This window comes from Electrophorus electricus, chromosome 23, assembly GCF_041902795.1.
Source record: "Electrophorus electricus isolate QZ-2024a chromosome 23, ASM4190279v1, whole genome shotgun sequence".
Classification (NCBI taxonomy): Eukaryota; Metazoa; Chordata; class Actinopteri; order Gymnotiformes; family Gymnotidae; genus Electrophorus; species Electrophorus electricus.
Window position 1 is genome coordinate 11,234,743 of NC_137519.1, and position 18,901 is coordinate 11,253,643.

The 18,901-nt window shown below is 41.6% G+C and overlaps 1 protein-coding gene and 1 long non-coding RNA gene across 3 annotated transcripts; one reads left to right on the forward strand and one right to left on the reverse strand.

Moving 5' to 3' along the window:
• Positions 1 to 8,121, reverse strand: anp32a (acidic (leucine-rich) nuclear phosphoprotein 32 family, member A). Of its 2 annotated transcripts, none has more exons than XM_081705898.1 (7): positions 7,984 to 8,121; positions 3,256 to 3,405; positions 3,032 to 3,154; positions 2,199 to 2,394; positions 1,871 to 1,986; positions 1,635 to 1,689; positions 1 to 1,282 (listed from the first exon to the last, which is right to left on the reverse strand). In XM_081705898.1, the coding sequence occupies exons 1-7, from the start codon at positions 8,104 to 8,106 to the stop codon at positions 1,221 to 1,223; spliced, it is 825 nt and encodes a 274-aa protein (XP_081562024.1). In that variant the 5' UTR covers positions 8,107 to 8,121; the 3' UTR covers positions 1 to 1,220. The 2 variants fall into 2 exon arrangements, with proteins under 2 accessions (XP_081562024.1, XP_026857575.1); XM_027001774.3 differs by lacking the exon at positions 7,984 to 8,121 and adding an exon at positions 5,568 to 5,919.
• Positions 8,122 to 17,249: 9,128 nt separating this feature from the next.
• LOC145653173 (uncharacterized) lies at positions 17,250 to 18,501 on the forward strand. The gene is made up of 4 exons (XR_014119502.1): positions 17,250 to 17,361; positions 17,666 to 17,905; positions 18,013 to 18,085; positions 18,345 to 18,501. It is a non-coding gene; the product is annotated as an uncharacterized LOC145653173 (long non-coding RNA).
• The last annotated feature ends 400 nt before the right edge of the window (positions 18,502 to 18,901 follow it).

Below are 18,901 nucleotides of genomic sequence, written 5' to 3' on the forward strand. Positions count from 1 at the left end.
TCACATCTAAATGTTTTCATTTTAATAGTAAAAACAAAAATGTATAATTTAGAACCACCAAATACAGCTCAGAATGCCTTCAGTTTAAATAATTTTGATAGTCTCTGAATATTTACAAAAATATCCAGACAAACGGAAAAAGAAAAAAAAAAAAAAAAAAAAAAATCACAAAAAAATACAAGCTAATTTCCTTTCCCTGAGCTTACAATTACAATTTCAATGAGAGACTGATTTCGATGAAAACTCTAAAACTCAGTGGTGAAACCATATACACTTATATTCATACATCAAATAAATGGGGTAACTAATTACCTGTATGGATAAAAATCACATGCTTAGAGGTCGTCTCACTGTGAACATGAGATCAATACATTCTGTTTGATCACTGATTACCAAAATTATGTTGCAGCTGCTTGTTTTCATTTATTTTATTACAGTTAAAGGTTACAACTGAGATTAATTGTGAAAATGTCTGCCATTATCAAAGGGAATAGAAAAAAATATATTTGGTCATTATTTACAAAGAACACGAAACCTCTGAACTATCCACGCAAGAAGGAGAAGGTTTTGGAATCATTTGACAAGGGCAGACATTCAGCCTAAACATTAAAAAATAAAAGTCACATTGTGAGGTTGCACTGTGCATGTTCAACCAGATGTTCCGACATCTCCCCCTGTCTAAACGGCACGTCACATGATGAGGACGACAATAATAAAAAGAGACGCAATGTACACAAATAAAAGACGTGATAAAAAAGTGGGTAAGAAAACGCTCGCTCTTTAAATCCAGTAGTCAACTTTAAAATAGAGCCAGACATGCCATTTTAAAAGGTTTTTGGTATTTTTTTGTCTTTTAAATACATAAGTCATACCCAGCAATCTGTGTAAGCATTTAGGCATCAACAGTAAATAGAAACTAAAAATTACAAAGAGCAAAATCATTTTTTTGACAATAGGAAATTTCCACTACTGTGTTGCCAGCCATCTGTAGAGGTTTTGGATAAAGTGAAGGGGTTAATTCCATTAAAAACAAAACAAACCTGAAAACAAACAAACAAACAAAAAAAAACAACAACCCTAAATTTTAAACTGTGTCCTTTTCTGTGTACTAACCCACCCCTGCCATTCACATTCCCCCCATACCACTGCAGAAGGACTTTAGGACATAGAAATGGAGGGTTAAAACAGTCAGATCACAAAGGTGACCCAAGAGTGCATATTCAGTCATCATCTTCCTCTCCTTCATCCCACTCCCTTTTCCTCTTCTGACCCCGCTCCTCCTCTGGAGCAAACAAGAGCAAAAAGCTTCCATTAGTTCCTTGTATAAAAGGACATTTTTTATATACATTTTACACACATACGTATGTGTAAGCAGGACCCCTGTCTGATGCAGCCTGCCAATCTGGAAACCTTAATTTACTACAGTACACTAGAGTTAGAGTTACTCACCTGGAATCTTACATTACCCCATAAGAGGAAATATGCTAGTTTAACTACCAAAGGCTTTCAGCACTTAAGTCTCGAGCCTGTCTAGATCCTTATGCTGAATTCTGGTTGTCCTCACAGCCTCAATTCATTCTCAGTGAAGGCTAAACCCATCTCCTCAAAAATCAGCTCATTTCAGCTCAACTTACCATAGTCCTCCTCCTCCTCAACTTCCCCATCATTTAAGTCTTCTTCCTCCTCCTCCTAGGTTGGGAAGAAATGTTCTGTCTGAAAAAATCCTCCGTATTCCACTTCATTTATTAATTTCATTGCTTTTCCCTTTAGATCATTTAACATAACCGATGACGCTATTATGCCATCACGCATTCACAAAATTCCCCATGTTTGGTTTATGAAGAGTTGTACATCTGTATGCAATATTAACCTCTCCACTGATGTCTTCTTCCTCTTCCTCTTCTCCTTCCTCCTCATCCTCATCTTCACCTTCTTCATCTTCATCTTCTGGAGCTGCATCTTCATCACCCTCCTCCTCTTCTACTTCTGTGGACAAAAAACAAACATTCATCCATCATAAAGGATCAGTGACAGCTGTAATTCACGTAAACCTGCTATAAAAAAAAAAAAAAAATCAAACTGGCAAAAGTACCTTCTCTCAATGTGTATATAGATGCATTTCATAACCTCAGTCTCATATACTGACAGATGTTTGAGACATTGAACAATGCTGTGAAATAAAATGATCAAATCAGTACCATCATCTTCATCATCATCATCATCCAGCCCGACGTAGGCTTCTGCATCAGAGTCAGGTGCCTCTTTATCCTCTTTGTCATAGCCATCAAGATACGTCAACTGAGGCAGCAACTTAAAGACGTTTTCTCTGTAGTCATTCAGGTTTGTCACCTCACAGTTGAACAAATCTAAACTTTTTAGGCTTTCCAATTTTTTCTGTTGAAGCACAAAACAAGCGATACCATAACCAAAAGATCAGGGAGACCAACATCTATTCAAATACAACACCTGTATACAAAATGTACCTTTATTACACTCCATGTAAAGAATTAAAATAATGTCAAATGGCTTGTCTCAAAAATAGCGTAACACTGATTAAACTGCACGACTTTAATACACTTCACCTTTACACTTCTGTGAATCACCAGACCTTATTCTGGAGCATTTTTCTGCCCAATTAAAAAAACCACTCTTTTCTTTACAACACAATACTTAGATTCTTCTCATATTCTCACATTTCTCATATTTAAAAACTTAATTGGTTATGCTGTGGATTCGAAAATCCATCCAAGTTCTTTCAAATGATAATTTCCCCATCAAGACATTTTTCCACCAGAAGAGTCCTAATGCCAGACAGGGGACTTGTCATATGGCCTTTTCATTCAGGTCCTGAGTCTAATTTCATACGGGATGAGTGCGCAGGACCATGCAGGTCTTGGAGAGGTCAACTATCATTTTGGTGTAGCAAACAGATCAGGGTTGTGAATCACTTTGCCATTACCACCGATTCTGAAGCCACCGAGTACTATTGCTGGTTTCCATGACAGGGTAATGCCTCCACATGTAAACTCACCAGGGGTTCAATGGTGCTGAGGTCTTTGATTTTGTTACCGCTGAGGTTTAGATGAGTGAGGTTAGGACATTTCTCTGCCAGGACTTCCAAACCACCTGAGATTCTGTTATCGCTGAGCTCCAGCTATTGTAAAAATGCATGCCCAAATTAAAAATATTTAAATAAATATTTAGAAAACAACAAGTGTGCAGATACAGAAGAGAAATATTTTTAAATGTTTATACCTTTTTGAGTTTGTTGAGCTTGGGCAAGTTGGCGACTGATGTTAGGCCTACATTGATTGTGCTTAAAAATTCCAGTTCCTTAAAATCTTCTGTGAGGCCCTCAATTTTGCCATCATTTGACCGACAGTTGTCGAGTACAAGTTCTTTCACCTAATAAAAAAAAAAAAGACGTGAGGAATGAGTACGGGGATAAAACCATGTGATCCACTGAGCTCCGGCAGGATATGTGCGAGTCTTCACCGCAACTCCCAACCAGCCAGGAGCGCGTTGTGTAGACTAGCCTTTTGGTTCGTATTGCAAGCTTAAAATTGAGTCACATCACCGCCTTTACCAGCTTTTGACTCAGAGTGTAGCTTGCTCGGATGACTGCGAATGTTTCCTTTAACAAGATTAATGACCTCTTCACCTAGCGTCATTGAATTCTTTACAAACTTGGGTCGCATTAAATAGCCCAACATGTTTTAATCGTTCGGAGACTTAAGGAAACGATTGCAAATGAACAGAGCAGCCCGTGCCTTCGCTCTGTGCACCTGTGAATCTGAACACTTGCGTTAACACGGGAGGGGGAAATAACACATCGAATACGTAGGCTGTACGACCTGGGTGCAATGAGCTCGCTGCTGGCAGTGCCGCATGCCGGCTGCAGCCATGAGCAGGTTTTTAAACTATGCCCGAACATCCAACGTAGCTGCTAAAACACACAACACATCATTCGCCCTCCACTACGGTTTCCCCACACAACAAAATGGCTGACTCCGCAACAAGCAGCGCGAACTCGCTCCTAGCGGCTGTGTTTTAAATAAACGATTACGCGCAATAAGGAGAAAGGCAAAAAGGGGGTGCACACGGGACATGTTACGAATTACTCAAATCGAGGTACATTGTCCTGGAAGCCCTAAGACACGAGGATTCGTACACGGAGCAAAGAATTCAGGAGTAGGAGGGGCAGGTAACGCATGATCGCCTAATGCTACGAAGCCGATCCATATGCGTGCGGATTTTGCTGACGCGCAATTAAAGAGAATTTCGGCAAATATGAATCGTTCCGACTTTTAATCGACAACAGACCGTGTTCAAAGATCGCGTAGGTCATGGCGATGGTACATTACTCGATTCTACTGTGTGCCTTTGTTGCTGGTTAAAATGGCGGCTTGTCCTAGATGTGGGAACTGGAGCAGCGCCGCTCCGAGTTGCGGCCAACGAACAAACAGTCAGCCCCGTGGAAATAACACGCACACACGCGTCCGAAAAGATCTACATCCAATTCGTCTTGGTTTTAGCCCGGACGTGGTGGGGAAATTGTTATTGTGGTGCAACAACGTTTACAAGCGAAGGAAATGCTGGTTTTGGATGTACAAGAAGGGGCAATGTCACACTAGCAGGGACTTTGGTAATGTTCCATCGGACTAATGTGGAACGCAGCGTACACTTCGTACAACACCTACAGCCTAGACTATACCAAAGCTATGAAGGTTATTAAGAGTGGTGCTTTGATCCTTACATCTTTGCAATCGATGTCGTCGACATAATGCAGTTTTAATTGCGTTTGGGCGTCTTTACGCAACTAGATATGCGATGACACGATTCTGGTCTCCACCGAAAATTGACTCGCGTGGTTGCTAATACACTCAACATCACACACAAGACGAAGCGCATTCAACAAAAACACAGATTCCCCCCCCCCCCCAAAAAAATAAAATAAAAAACCCTATACAATGTTTCATTTGAGGATTTTGGTCGACTTGTAGGACACCCAAAAATAATTACAACGGTTTCAGAAAATCAGTTGACTGATCGAGTCGTTATACGCTGTCAGTCAAATGTCTGCACAGCAATTCAAATTTGTCCCACAAGTTACTCAACTTGCCAGGTGACCACAGGGACGGTCAAGTATTGGTGTAGATTTTGAGACGAAAAAGCAAAGGTTTGAATTTACGCCACTTTCGCACCCATAAGGATGCAAAGGAAAAGGGCGCGTTCGGGGCTACAAAGTTACAAATATGGCTTCTCATAGAGCTTCCCTTGTTTATACACTGGCTACATAATGCGCGTTACTGTTATAGCTCCGCGTAAGAGCATCGATCAAACCCCTCGGAAAGTTCAGGAAACAAACAAAACTGGGAAACTTACAGTCCATATGCAAAGCCAACGAGCCGAACATAAGAGCCGTAGCTCCGTAACGAAGTCACCGCAAACTTTTCATTCAAGACATCAACTTGACGCGTGCACGTCTACCGCTGTCCGTTTACCTATAGGACATATTCTACCTATATATTAAAAAATACCCACTCAGTAATCACAAATGAGCTTACGTCTGACGGCGTTCGGTTACGCAACTCCAGGTGAATTCTCTTCTTCATATCCATCTTGGGGGTTTTTCAAATGACGGATTTACTCAAAGGGCGCAGTTAGACTTGGAGTCTTGCTGCACATTCAGCTATAGCCCCTTTACAAACTAGAGCTGCGAGTCTGCCAAACTTGATGCCTCAGGAGGTGGGAGTTGGGTGTGGGATTGTCGTCACCACGGGCCAATAGCAAACACCCGATAAAAAGCGAAAAGACCTAGAGCAAGCCGGACGACCAATAAACGCCAGACCTGAAACTGGGTGGGGTTACAGGGAGGGTTTGGTTGATCCTGCGAGTCTGTTTTAGGGTGACGGGTGACATCTATGCGATAAAATCATCCAAAGTGTTGAAGGCGCCAGGGACTAACTAAACGAAGACGTAGTTATATCTGTGTAAGTAATACAGCCTCACTGAGGTCCGAGACAGCACAGCTAAACGAATCTGAATATAAACGGAATGATCGCATCGTAATGTTGACTAAAGACACATTCAAGTCTGTTCTGTGCCGGGGATATTTACGATATGATACCTTGCCATACGTACGTTACCAACTGATTTCCAACAGTCAACAACAGTGTTTATACTGTTATAGCCTACATCACATCGTCAGGATAAATGGACCTCTCCATTTTGAAAGTCGATCCACAAGGCTGTGCGCAACGATGACCACCACTTTACTATCTCGCACCAATTCTAATGAATTACGCGGCAAAACAAACAAAAAACACCAGCATTGTTCTGTTCAGTGCTACGACAGTGTCACACGTTACAAACCAGGACGGGATTAATCCCAGACTAAAAATCTGTAATTATTTCAACGAAGTATTAAAGTTGTGATTAAACTTAAAAAAAATGTAAAAATAAATAAAAATAAAAATAAAGAAATAAATCAACCGGGTAAATTAACAAGCGGACAAATCAACGAGGTAAAAACGCAAGTGCGTCCACAGGGATGGATGCACTCGTTGCAGTGCAACATTTTAAATAACCTAGAAAACTTTGCACGACTGCCCGCGCGCGAGGCCTCCTGCACCCGATTATTACACCATGTTGTTCTTTGTCATTGGCGCGTGCTCTTGGTGCCATTGTGCAGCCCTTCGTCCTGTTTAAAAACAGCTCATCGCACGCAGCCGACTGCCACACAGCACACCCCAACCAAGGGCTCCTGCTCATCGCCACCAAGTTCAAACCGCCCAATAACGTTTTAGGGGCAACGTTTACTTCCGTATCGGCCATTGTTAGTGTTGGAGAAGGGAAGAAAAAAAACCCCCTCAAAAAACAAGGTCACCTGACAAGTGCTCGGCGCCATCTTGATAGCAAAATACAACACATTCAAATAATTCTAATACCATTTATTGACGCTTAAAACGAGCAAAAAGTAATAGACTTTACCTATAATTGTGCTGATTTCTGTGTGTCGCTCCGCTACCCGTTAGAAAAAACGGTAGAGTAACTGCTTGGCGCATGATTGTTTTCACAAATGCACCGGCTGGGTTGCTGGTTGAAAGAGCGCATTTCACTGGCGACTCTGTCGTTTTTATCATGTTTTTTTCGAATTCAGTTCACACCGGGACATTTGGCCCTTGAAGCAAAGAAAAACGTCGTCTTCTCTCGCCACCTGGCCACTTATTCCAGCCCGCGCAAGCAGGCTAATCTCAAGCTCTTTCGAGTACTTGCGCATTAGTGGAGCCCATTTTCCCTCTGGGTGTGTCTCGCTCGTTGTCTGAGCGCCCTTGCTTGCAGCACTGCATCAGCTGTGGCTTGCAGTCTGCGTGCACGGCGTGCGCAGAGCTAGAACGTTTTCGCACAGCACGATTTGTGGCAGGCGAGAGTCTGTCTCCTGTGTGCCCCGCCGACTGACCGCTTTTAGTTTCGTCATTTGCTCATTGTCGTCAAGAATAAATTTGGACATTGCTCAAAATATACAAGTTACATAAACTTGTGTTGTGAAAAGTGCAAAACATACGGCACTGTTGCCTTTTCTCGGGGATGATGAGACTTAACTGTAAATACGGCAAACGTCATATAAGACCCGTTTGTCATCAAGCATCACAAAAACACATTTGTAAGTGTGACCTACAAATGCAAAAAGTTTTGACTGAAAAGCCTTCTTACTCCAGAAGCACCTACACAACATTTGCATCTGCAGAAGCGCTGAGTGATGCAAAGGATTTCCTAATGACGTGTCACCATAAACGATGACAGCGATTCATCGAGCGCAATAACTTAGAAGTGCTACCCCACGCTGCAATGTAAAACATGAGGTTTCACATTTGATGTTTTCAGGATATTTTTAATTAGCCTAATTTTCTTAGAAATTGTACATCCATTTAATATTTAATGTATAACATTAAAGACGTGCTATATGATGCATGTACACACCTTTGAGATTGCCGCCTTTGAAAACCCCAGCAACTCTAACGTCTTCGTCATACTTAGGCCCGCCCTCCTGGCACCCACGACCATCCCCTTTTCAAAGTCCGTTAGATCACGCTTTAAGCCCATTCTCTGTAATCCGTTCACATGCAAAGCAAGTGGGGAAATGGTTACTATTGCATGCACCTTTTTATGTAGTTACACATATATAGAAAGGGGGGACCCACTTGTACAGGAAAGGCGTTTTTATTTTTCTGGTTACTGAGTGTGTATGAAATAAACATAAATAACAACTTGTGTGTAGTCACGTTGGCTTTAAGCTTTTGCTGTAAGGATGCATAGCGTACCATTGCGTATGCTGCATCAAATAATAAAAAAAAAACCTGCCAGAGTTCGACTTGGCTGCATCCTGCAAGCACAACAGAATGCAAGACGTATCTGTTAGGATACACCACCCCCTTGTGGTCGTACTGTAGTGTAACATGTCTGTAGGACGAACAATTTGTATGCTGACATAAATAAACTGCTTCCATTGTAGTCATTTTGTTTATTTACTATATTTTCAGCTAGCTTTGTTATTATGTCATTTTAATATACAAGTTACACAAAATGTAAACAATAATGACCTAGTGCAACAGCACTTTTAAATCTGTGTTTTTACTTAAATTATTTAAAATAAAGCTTTTCATACTCTCAGAGGTAAGATGGGGTCATTTACTTCCTAAATAGCCTTTGTTTTGTCTAAGATATTGTTACACTCCTGGAGTGCTGCAGTGTGCTCCTGGTCCAGTTCAGGATTTGGGGCTGTCTGTGCACCTCGTTGCTGGCCCGCCCCTCATTGAGTGATTGCTGGGATTGCTGTGGCTTATATAAGGACCCTGCTGCCGGAAGACGGTGGTTTGTCCAAGCTCCTTTTTTTTTTTTTTTTTTTTGCATTAGTGAGTTGCTGTATGAATTGTGAGTTTGGAATCTTTGCTGTGATTACCTTGTCTTGATATCCATAGTTAGCTTGTGTATGTGTAGAGCTGTATGTTAGTGTTCCCTGTGTTTTGTTTGATTGTGAGCCCTGTGATACATGAAAGGTTTATGTATAGTTATTGATTGTAGGGAGTGGTGCCTGTTGGTTTGGGGTTATTGTCTGTTTATTGTCAGGGAGTTAGTGTGGGTTTGTATTTTACTTTTGTCCTGTAAAGTATAGTTAGTTGTGGTGTTGGCAATTAACCACTCCTGAAGTTATTCAGTGTTTGTATATGTGTCTTTGTTCAGCACTTAAATACACAAATCTTCACCTCATCTACCATTTTAGTCCAGTGATAAATCTTTCCACCTACCATCCTGCTACCAGTCTTTCCCAGTGCTGTTGCAACCTCAACACCTAGACAGGGTTATAACATCTAAAATAACCATTATTTTATGTAGAAAAAGTAACCCTCCATGAGACCTATACATGATGTGGTCTAAGCTGCTTCCATGGCACTTTAAAAACTACTACTAGTTTAGTTTAACTTTTAACTAGAAAGCTGACTACTAGAGTCTTTCCTGTGTCTGGTTTCCGTGACTAAACACACACAAACTAGACCAGGACAACCAGAATTCAGCATAAGGATCTACACAAGCTCAAGCTTTAAGTGCCTGAAGCCTTTTAGTTAAACTAGCATAATTCCACTTATAGGATAATGTAAGATTCCAGGTGAGTAATTCTTGTGTACTGTAGAAAATTAAGGTTTCCAGCGAGGCAGGATGTTTCAGACAGAGGTCCTTCATGTGTATGTGTGTATATATATATATATATATATATATATATATGCATGCGCACACACACGTTCACTAACTGGTACTAGCTCAATCATCTATCTCCTGTTAGAGACGAGACTGTGGATGGGATGCAATTAGTGTTCAGTGTCTGTTGGGGGATGTTGAAGTCCCTCTAAGGGGAAGGGTATGATTAATTCCACTTTGGGTCATATGTGAAGCTCTAGTCAGTTAATTAAGCAGCAGGATGATGGGTTCCAGCCATACTAATATTGGAGAGATCCTAAAAAGTGAAGTTGTCCATGATTGATTTTGCTGGGCCACTAACATCTGAAGTCAGATGCGTGACATTGAGCCCTTCCTTTAGTCTCATTGTGAGAGAGAGAGAGAGAGAGAATTCAAGCCCAATTCCAAGGGGAACAGAGTTCCCCTTGTAGAAGTAGAAGTGCAAGGTATTCAGTACTCAGACATGGCCAAGGTGAGGAAGGCTGAAACCCGACCACCACTGAACAAGACGCATAAGGTGAAACATGAAGATTGAGCCAAGAAAAATCTTTTCAAAGGTTTTATGGACTGATGAGATGAGTGACTTTTGATGGACCAGCTGGATGGGCCCATGGCTGGATCAGTAATGGACACAGAGCTCCACTTCGACTCAGATGCCAGGAAGGGGGAGGTGGGGTATTGCTATGGGTGGGTATTATTGAAGATGAGCTAATTGGACCTTTTCTGGTTGAAGATGGACTTAAACTCAACTCCCAAACCTATTGTCAGTTTTTAGGCGACATTTCTCCAAGCAGTGGTACAGGAAAAAGGTCTGCATCTTTCAGGAAGACCATGATTTTTATGCAGAGCAATGCTGAATCACATGTATGGAAGTACTCCACTGCATGGCTACGCAGTAAAGGCCTTGGAGCTGAAAGAATAATGACATGGCTCCCTTCCTCACCTGACCTAAATCTATTGAGAACTTGTGGGCCCTTCTTATATGGGAGATTTACGGTGAAGAACAGTGCAGCTCTCTGAGCGGCGTCTGGGAGGCCGCGGTTGCTGCTGCACAAAAAGTTGATTGTTAACAGAATAAGAAGCGGACACTCCATGAATGGAAGGCTTATGACTGTTATTGAAAAGAAGCGGGGCTATATTGGTCACTTTTTTGAAATGTCAATGTTTGTGTAAATTGAGTTTTGTTTATTATTCTCGCGTTAGATGGAAAAACAAGTGCGATGCAAAATTTTCTGTTTTTCATTTAGTTGTATAATAATTCTGCACACAGAGATATTCTCCTAAGAAAGCCAAAACCTTGTTTTTACTTCCTTAAATATTCAGGTTTGAAGTTTATTAGCGTTTTGAATTGACAGAGAGCACTGTAGTTGTTCAATAATAAAATGAATACCCAAAAATACAACTTGCCTACTTTTAGGGTCTTCCATGATAAACAGGTCTGTTCATCAACGGACAAACACGATCCGTTAATACCCTTATGATAAAAAGTACCAGAGTATCAGGAACCCTGCACAGAAGAGGGTTACTGGGACCTACCTCTGGAGTCACGGCTGGGGGTAGTATTTGCTGGCAAATCCCTGGTGGATAGGCATAGCCCATGCAACCCAGTTAGGCTCAGCATAAAGAGGAAGATGTGGGTGCAAGGGTGTGTGTCATGCCTTTCAGGAAAAGGGCCCTAGTGGTTACAGACCTTGGCAGTAGAAACTGGCTCTTAATGCAAGATCTGGAATATGAGGTTAAGAGATATAGTTAAGATATAGTTGGGCTCAGCTCTGTGCAGTGTGGATTCTGGAATCAAACACCTCGATAGTCTGTAGACTCTCAGGAGTTGTCCATGGGGTGAGGTGCCAGGTGGGTGTGGGGAAAATTCCCCAGATGCTGACCCAGTTGGTGTTTGTCCCAGTTGAGGGTCGCTTCAGTGTGACCTATTGTTGCAAAGAGGAAAACTAAGTTGTGTACACAAATGTGCCCAACAGCAGTGAAGTGTATTCACTCTTCTTAGAGAAAGCGAGTGGAATTCTGGAAAGTGTTCCAAGCACGGACTCTTTTGGAGAGCCTGCCAAATCTGAACGCAGGTGGTGAGATTATTGGATTTCTGTGTTAGCCATGGTTTGTCCATAGCAAACATCATGTTCACACACAAGATTGCCCATAAGTGTAATTGGTACCAGAGCACCTTGGGCCAAAGGTCCATATGTTTTGAACACTAATGTGAAGAGAAGTACTAAATTGTCAACTGATCACTGTCTGTTGGTGAGTTGATTCAGATGGTGGGGAAAACTGCCAAGTAGACATGGAGGTCCAAACATGCAGTGAGGGTATGCTGGCCAGAGGACTCTGGAATTATTTCAAGAAACTCTGTGACAGCTCAGGAGGGGAAGGAAGGACATTATCTAAGCTGAGCTCAGCAAGGTTGATGAAGCTATGAACTCAGCCAAGGATATCGTTGGGCATTGGAAAGAACACTGAGGCACTCCTTAACCTGAAAAACATTCTTCCTGTCCAGGAGGTTACACCAGAGTTTACTAGGGGTTCAAATGCCATCTCCCAGTTTGAGGTCACTTAAGTAGTTGGAAGGTTCCTCAGTGGCAAGGCACCAGGGGTGGATGAGATTCACCCAGAATTGCAGAAGGCCCTGGATGTTGGGAGGCTGTCTTGGCTGACATGCCTCTACAATATCTCATAGGCCTCAGGAACAATACCTGTAGAAATTAGGGTGTTTGTCCCCATTTTTAAGAAATGTGTCTAGAGAGTATGTGCAAACTACAGAAGGGTCATACTTCCCAGCCCCCCTGGGAAAGCAGATTTCATCTGATTGTCAAGCCTCAGATTGAGGAGGAACCATGTAGAATCCATCCTGTCTGTAGAATGGTGGACGAGCTCTTTACTCCAGATAGTTTAGGGGGCATGGAAGTGCACATGTGTTTTGTTTATCTGGAGAAGACATAGAACAGTGTCCCCAGAAATGTCGTGTGGGAGGTACGGAGTGTCAGGACCGATAAAGTGGGCCATGCAGTGCTTGTATTGTCAGAGTGAGAGCTGTGACCATGTTCTTGGCATTAAGACAAGCTTGTTCAGTGTAGGCGTTAGACTCTACCAAAAGTGCACCTTTCTTCCTTTCTGTTTGTGGTATTCATGGACAGGATTGCAAAGCATAGCCAAGGAAATGTAGAAACCAGTTAGTATAAGACTGAAAGCATGTGTTTGTAGTCATATGAATAAACAGAAACAAAACTACACTTATGATCAGTTCCACGCTACGATATTTATTTAAATTAAATTGCATTACACAGCACCTAGAAGATTCAGACATAAACGTCAATGGGCTAAAAATACATAATTTTTTTTGTAGCTGCTGTACCAATAGGCCTTTACCAGTAGGGGTCAGTGTCACACTCTCTGTCTGTTTGAGGTTGTTTTAAACTAATGCACTAAGTCATGGGTACTTTATCATTATTTCTACTCACTATGGACTCTCTATTCGTACACCCTCCAACTAATAAATCCCTCCCAACGGAAAGCATTATTCTAATGGAACTTTTAATATGCTGCTCTCCAATTACATTTTCCTTTGTGCCAAATGCTGTGTGCACACAAACCGCTTCCTCCCATAGCTGGAGGAACAGGGAAAATGTCAGGGGTTTGGACACAGGAGAGTTGGATAAAGGGGCGAGGGGTGTGGAGAGAAAGAGAGAGGGGTACTCCGAAATTGAATGGCTTGCTCAGCGCGGCCGTGAGGTCTAGCACTTTTTGTCTAACAAAGTTTCTATTCAAAATGTAAGAACATAAAAAATTATTTTAGAATCTTAAGATTCTCTTGGCTTCTTTAAATATTGTAAGATAAGCATAATCGAGACCGATAGATCGATCGATCAAATTTCTATTTCTAGTAATGTAGCTGTGATCAGCTGCAATAACATTTCTCATGACCTCTGCATATCTATATGTTTTCCAATGGGTTTCTAGGTTGTCAGTTTTCCCATTACTCCTCTGTTGGGAACTTTCTCTTTACTGTTTTATTATTTCACTTGCTACCCATAGAGGGAATGATTTATACTAGTAACTGTAAGAAAGAAAAGATCCATGATCTCTCTCTATCTCTCGCTCTCTCTCTCTCTCCCTCTCTCCTTTCCTTTCCTGTTCTCCTTGTCCCTTTAGAGTGGGACATACAGAGTTAGCCTTTCCCCAACATAGCCTCATGGGTGGTTCTGATGAGTTACTGCACATAACTGGTGAACATTAGTGAGAGCTGGGTGCACAACAATAGCTGATGGTGTAAGATTTGATGTGGGGCTTGAACAAGCATATTGTGAATTTTCATACTTCCCCAGGATCTCGCACATTGAACAAATGAGTTTAAATGCTTACATGGTAGCAGTCAAAACCCTCTAAATCCTACTTTAAAGCAATAGTCACTCTATGACAAAGGCATGTGCTTTGATCTACAACAAGCTATACTTCACCTGTAGTTCCATTAAAACTCTTAAGAAGAAATGTCTTATATTTATGAATAGTCTATATGTCACACATGAACCAAATTACTCTACTGTTTGTGCTATGGGTCCGCAGAGAGGAAGGGCCTATTATTTTTGCATGTATGTACTAAATTATTTTTCTGAAGGGTGTTAAATCACATTTTTTACTAAGGCCAAAATATCCCACTGGGGAAATGACACAACCAACTAAAATAGTCCGAACCCAAATTAAAATCAGTGCTGGATATATGTGTCCAGGCAGCACAAAAAGCTTTTTGCTACAATTAATCCCAGATAGCATTCACTGAACCATCACTGACATAGACAGCAAGTCTGTTACATACAGTACTTGAAGCTGGAGTGGATGATGTGACCAGGCACAGTGGGTCATCCCAGTGGCTACTGCTTTCATTTTCAAGAACAATAATATGGACTGTGTGTGAGGGTGTTTGGCCCTGCTGAAACCTCTATTTATTCACAGAGGCTCAGGCTTTAAGAACTCTGCTCCAGGCTCTGTTACAGCAGCTATATACCACCATGCTCTGATATCTGACTACAAAGTCTTCTTTTAGCCAGCTACAGATTACAAAGAAAGACGTAGATTTCCTATGGAATCAATTAAAACAGCACACAGACAGCTTAAGCATCACAGCATTCACATGTATACAAAAGAACACACGCATGCGCACACACACATTTCTGGAACAGATTTGAGGCAGAGAGAGCTGTTTGGACCTCTGCCATTTCCAGCTTTCCAGAATGCACTGTGATGCAGGGCATCATAGTTTCCTGATCTTGTGAACCAGCTGTATGAGCTGATTAATGTGGCTGCGATGTTAATTATGTTTGATTGAGCTGTTAATTGCATGCAGGGTTGGATGAGATGTCATGATTGCAGCCAGCTGGCTGGGTAAACATGCACCCGAGAGACAAATGAAAAACATTAGCGAATATGGGGGGCCAAGCAACACAAAACGACAGAAGACTGATGGCAGCTTTCAGAATCAGGCTCTTTAGGAGTAGATCAGGACAAGTGAGAAAAAAAAATAGAACAGAATAATAGAGTAATGTAACAGAACAACTGATGCAAATATACCTTATATGATAAATCTTTTTGAAACCGTAAAATGCATCAAATTGACTGAATGAGGAACCCACGTGTTGCTATCGTGGTTTAGAGGAAGCAGTTGGTTGTTACCAGGTTATGGTCATTCTCACAGGCAATAGCAGTTCTGAACTACATCACCTAACTCGTATGTCATTTCTTTAACATGCAACGTGGCTTAACCCCTGACTCTGGTTTCTTTTCCTCTGGAAACATACTGTCCCTTTAAATCAAGAAGCAGTTAGAACAATTGAAGAGTTGAATGTCTGAGTCTGTGATTCCAGCTCAATGCGCTCATTCCAAGACACCAGCTGTTTGGCTAGACCGAGGCCGATCGGATCCAGCCTTTGTAAAGGTGTGTGCCTGTACCCCTCCCCCCAAACTCAGGAAACGAGTCATTTCTTTTTTCAGCTCCTGTGATGTCGGTCGTGTTTATTTTTGCTCCTGGTCCAGGCATATTTGCCATGACTCCGGTGTCAGGTACAGGAAACTGATATCGTCGCGTGCTTGATCCCTGGTGGGAGCGCCTCAGACGTTCCTCACAAATGACGCGTGACTCATAATTCACAGATCTTAGGGTATGATTATTATGCAAGAAGGGAACAGAGGTGAAAGTGAAAAACTATTCTAGGATAAAAACTCACTGTAGGAAAAAAAAAAATCCCGATGATGGCTATCAACAGAACCTTGGAAACCTTTTATCTACTTGTTATAAACGTCTGGAATGTATAAGCAACACTTTTCCATAAATATGTTTTCTTACTAACTGAAACAGTAGCCAGCTTTTTTTCTACTGTTAGTCACTGCAGGATTCATCAACATGAAAAGTCTTTTTTGTCTTAAGTAAAGCCAGCTAACCTTCAACCTGGCATATCATCAGAGGAGCCTACATATCCCCTGTCCTCTTGCGGTAAACGGCTTTCTTTCTGCTTCTTGGTGGAAAAATGTGAGAAAATAACTTCATGGGACTTTGGTGGCACTTGAAGCCACTGTAACTACAGGTCCCTAGGGACAAAGAGGACACAAAATAAAAGTATTAAAAATAATTAACTGAATTGTAAAATAGTATGAATTGTTTTGATTGGTGCATCAACTGACCAATCAAATGTCTTTATTGACTGTCAGTGGTTCTGGTTAGCCAGATCAGAGTTAGTTCTATTGTCTAGACAAGACTCAATTAGAGAAGTCAGACCCCACTCCCGATCCACCAACTTATCTTCAAGACCAATAACTAGAATTTTCAGCCCAAACATAGACAGAAGAAATCAAGTGCCTGAAAACACGAATTTCTCTGCTTGACTGCAGTAAGTGCTCCTCTGTCCCCCGGATAGCCCATCATATGGAGGGCATTTACAGAGACTGCTCACAAGGGCTCAACTTTGGCGTTTATGCGGTCAACCACGAAATAAATAATTGTGCAGAAGTCTCCCTGAACCTAATAATTACATGCTGGAAATGACGAAGCTCTGGCTTTTCCTGGCGGTGGCGACAGAAAAGACCATCTTGCAGATGCAGAATGACTTTCCTCTTACTTCCATTTTTTCCATTCCGTTCCATACGATCCGAAGCGGAAGCGCTATGAAACAAGAGCGCACGTTCCCCTCAGTGGATTTGGAGGAAGGGCAAGTTGACTCTGAACCACGTTATGAGCTAATGGGACAATGCAGGAGCAAGAGAGCCAATTCCTAAGGCTTCAGAGGCAGCTGAGGCAGTGCAACCTGGCCAGACAGGCAACTCTGGTTTGTCTGACTTTACCTGCACCCAGGTCAGGAAGAGCTGTTCTCATGTGGATGGCAACAGGGTGTTTTGCAAATGTATGTGTTCAGGACATTTCGGTCAACATATGGTGAATTTATGCGCTCAATGTGTGTGTGTATGCTTGCATGTATGTTTGTGTAAACTGTGTGTGTGTGTATGTAATCTGTGTGTGTGTTGCACAGTGTACACTGTGTGGTGCAGTTTCTCTGTGGTATATGGTTTCAGTTTCCACATTACCCCATCTCCCAGTGTTGCTACAGCAGCTTCCACTGCCAGATATCTGGAAAAGTAAGAATGACTCACTAGACTATTTCTCTCTCTCTCTCTCTCTCTCTCTCTCTCTCTCTGTATGTATATATATATATATATATATATATATTACTCTGCCATTTTTCACATGTTATATTGAGCTTATCCACTGGTATATTTCATATTTCTGCAGCCAACTAAACTCCACTCCATTGTTTCTTCAAGCATGTGATTGATTTAAAAAAAATAATTGATGACAAAGCAAATACAAGACATAGATGCATTCGATCAGAACCATTAACTCTACACTGCCTCTGATTGAACTTTACTGCCCCTCTGACAGTTCAGCTCTGCTCCAGATGCTGAGGGCAGACCAGACCAGAATGAGGGCAGAATGGTGGGTAAATCGAGTTGTGATCGGCTGCATTCATACACAGAGATGTTGTCATTTGGGTCTGCAAGGGCTGTGATGGAGTATAGTGCCATGTGTCAAAACTCTTGACACTAAAACTGGATGAACAGTTCATTGTGGCTATCAAGAGGCTGAGGAAAAGAGCGAGAGAGTGCACACCAAGCTAAATAAGTGAGCCAAATTCGTTATAGGTCATGTATACTAGGCATGCTATGATACAATTTCTGAAAGTTTTTTAAATGAGCATAATTTATTCATTTGTTATGCCATTTTACCAGGCAATCAAGAACATATTTGCCACGCAGTCACCCAGACTTCCCCTTCTACTCTTCTACTCGAGTGGTTAAACTGGTAAGCTTGGGAAATGAGTTTCAATGGGAAAACATGAAATTATCCATTTCTAGTGCCGAATAATCAGTGAAAGGTCTTACACACCAATCCCAACAAAACCAAGATATGTGTCCTAAAAGGAACTCTACAGCAGTGAGATGTGTCATTTGTGTCGTGTGTGTGTGTGTGTGTGTGTGTGTGTGTGTGTGTGTTCCATCTCCCTCTGTCTCCGTTTATATTGATTCACTGTGTGTTTTAATCATCCTCTTGCCCATCACAGTATACAGTAGATGACAGTGTGGTCTTGGTGTCCTCACTCTTGGTGTCCTCACTCCTGGTGTCCTCACTCCTGGTGTCCTCACTCTTGGTGTCCTCACTCCTGGTGTCCTCACTCCTGGTGTCCTCACTCCTGGTGTCCTCACTCTTTGTGTCCTCACTCTTTGTGTCCTTACCCTGCAAATAAATATTCTCTGCTGTCTGAAACCTTTATGGACATTTTGTATGTGTGTAAGAGGACATGGGAATCAGCACATATTCAGCAATGTTTGCTCATTTTTGTCAGAGAGGGAAGCAGCTTCCAGGGTATTTGTCATCTCAAGGTGTAAATAGATTATTTATGGTTTGAGACAGTGATATCTTTACATTACATTAAAGTGAATTTTAGATTTTTATTATTAATAATAATACATTTTACTGTTCTCTTTTTATATATTAGAGTCTTTTGGCAGGTGATTTAATTGCGTCAGTTGCACATTGTTCTGGGTGAACAGAGTGTGAAAGTAACCACTAAAGCCTTATATGCTAATGTTTCTATGATCACCATTTATAACCCATAAC

What these genes read in the sequence shown, in the direction of transcription:
- anp32a (XM_081705898.1), bottom strand. Translation starts at nt 8,106, where the DNA reads ATGGGCTTAAAGCGTGATCTAACGGACTTTGAAAAGGGGATGGTCGTG. An exon ending in CAAAGGCGGCAATCTCAAAG is followed by an intron (nt 3,406 to 7,983) that starts GTGTGTACATGC and finishes TTTTTTTATTAG; the next exon opens with GTGAAAGAACTTGTACTCGA. An exon ending in TCAGCACCATTGAACCCCTG is followed by an intron (nt 2,395 to 3,031) that starts GTGAGTTTACAT and finishes GTGCTTCAACAG; the next exon opens with AAAAAATTGGAAAGCCTAAA.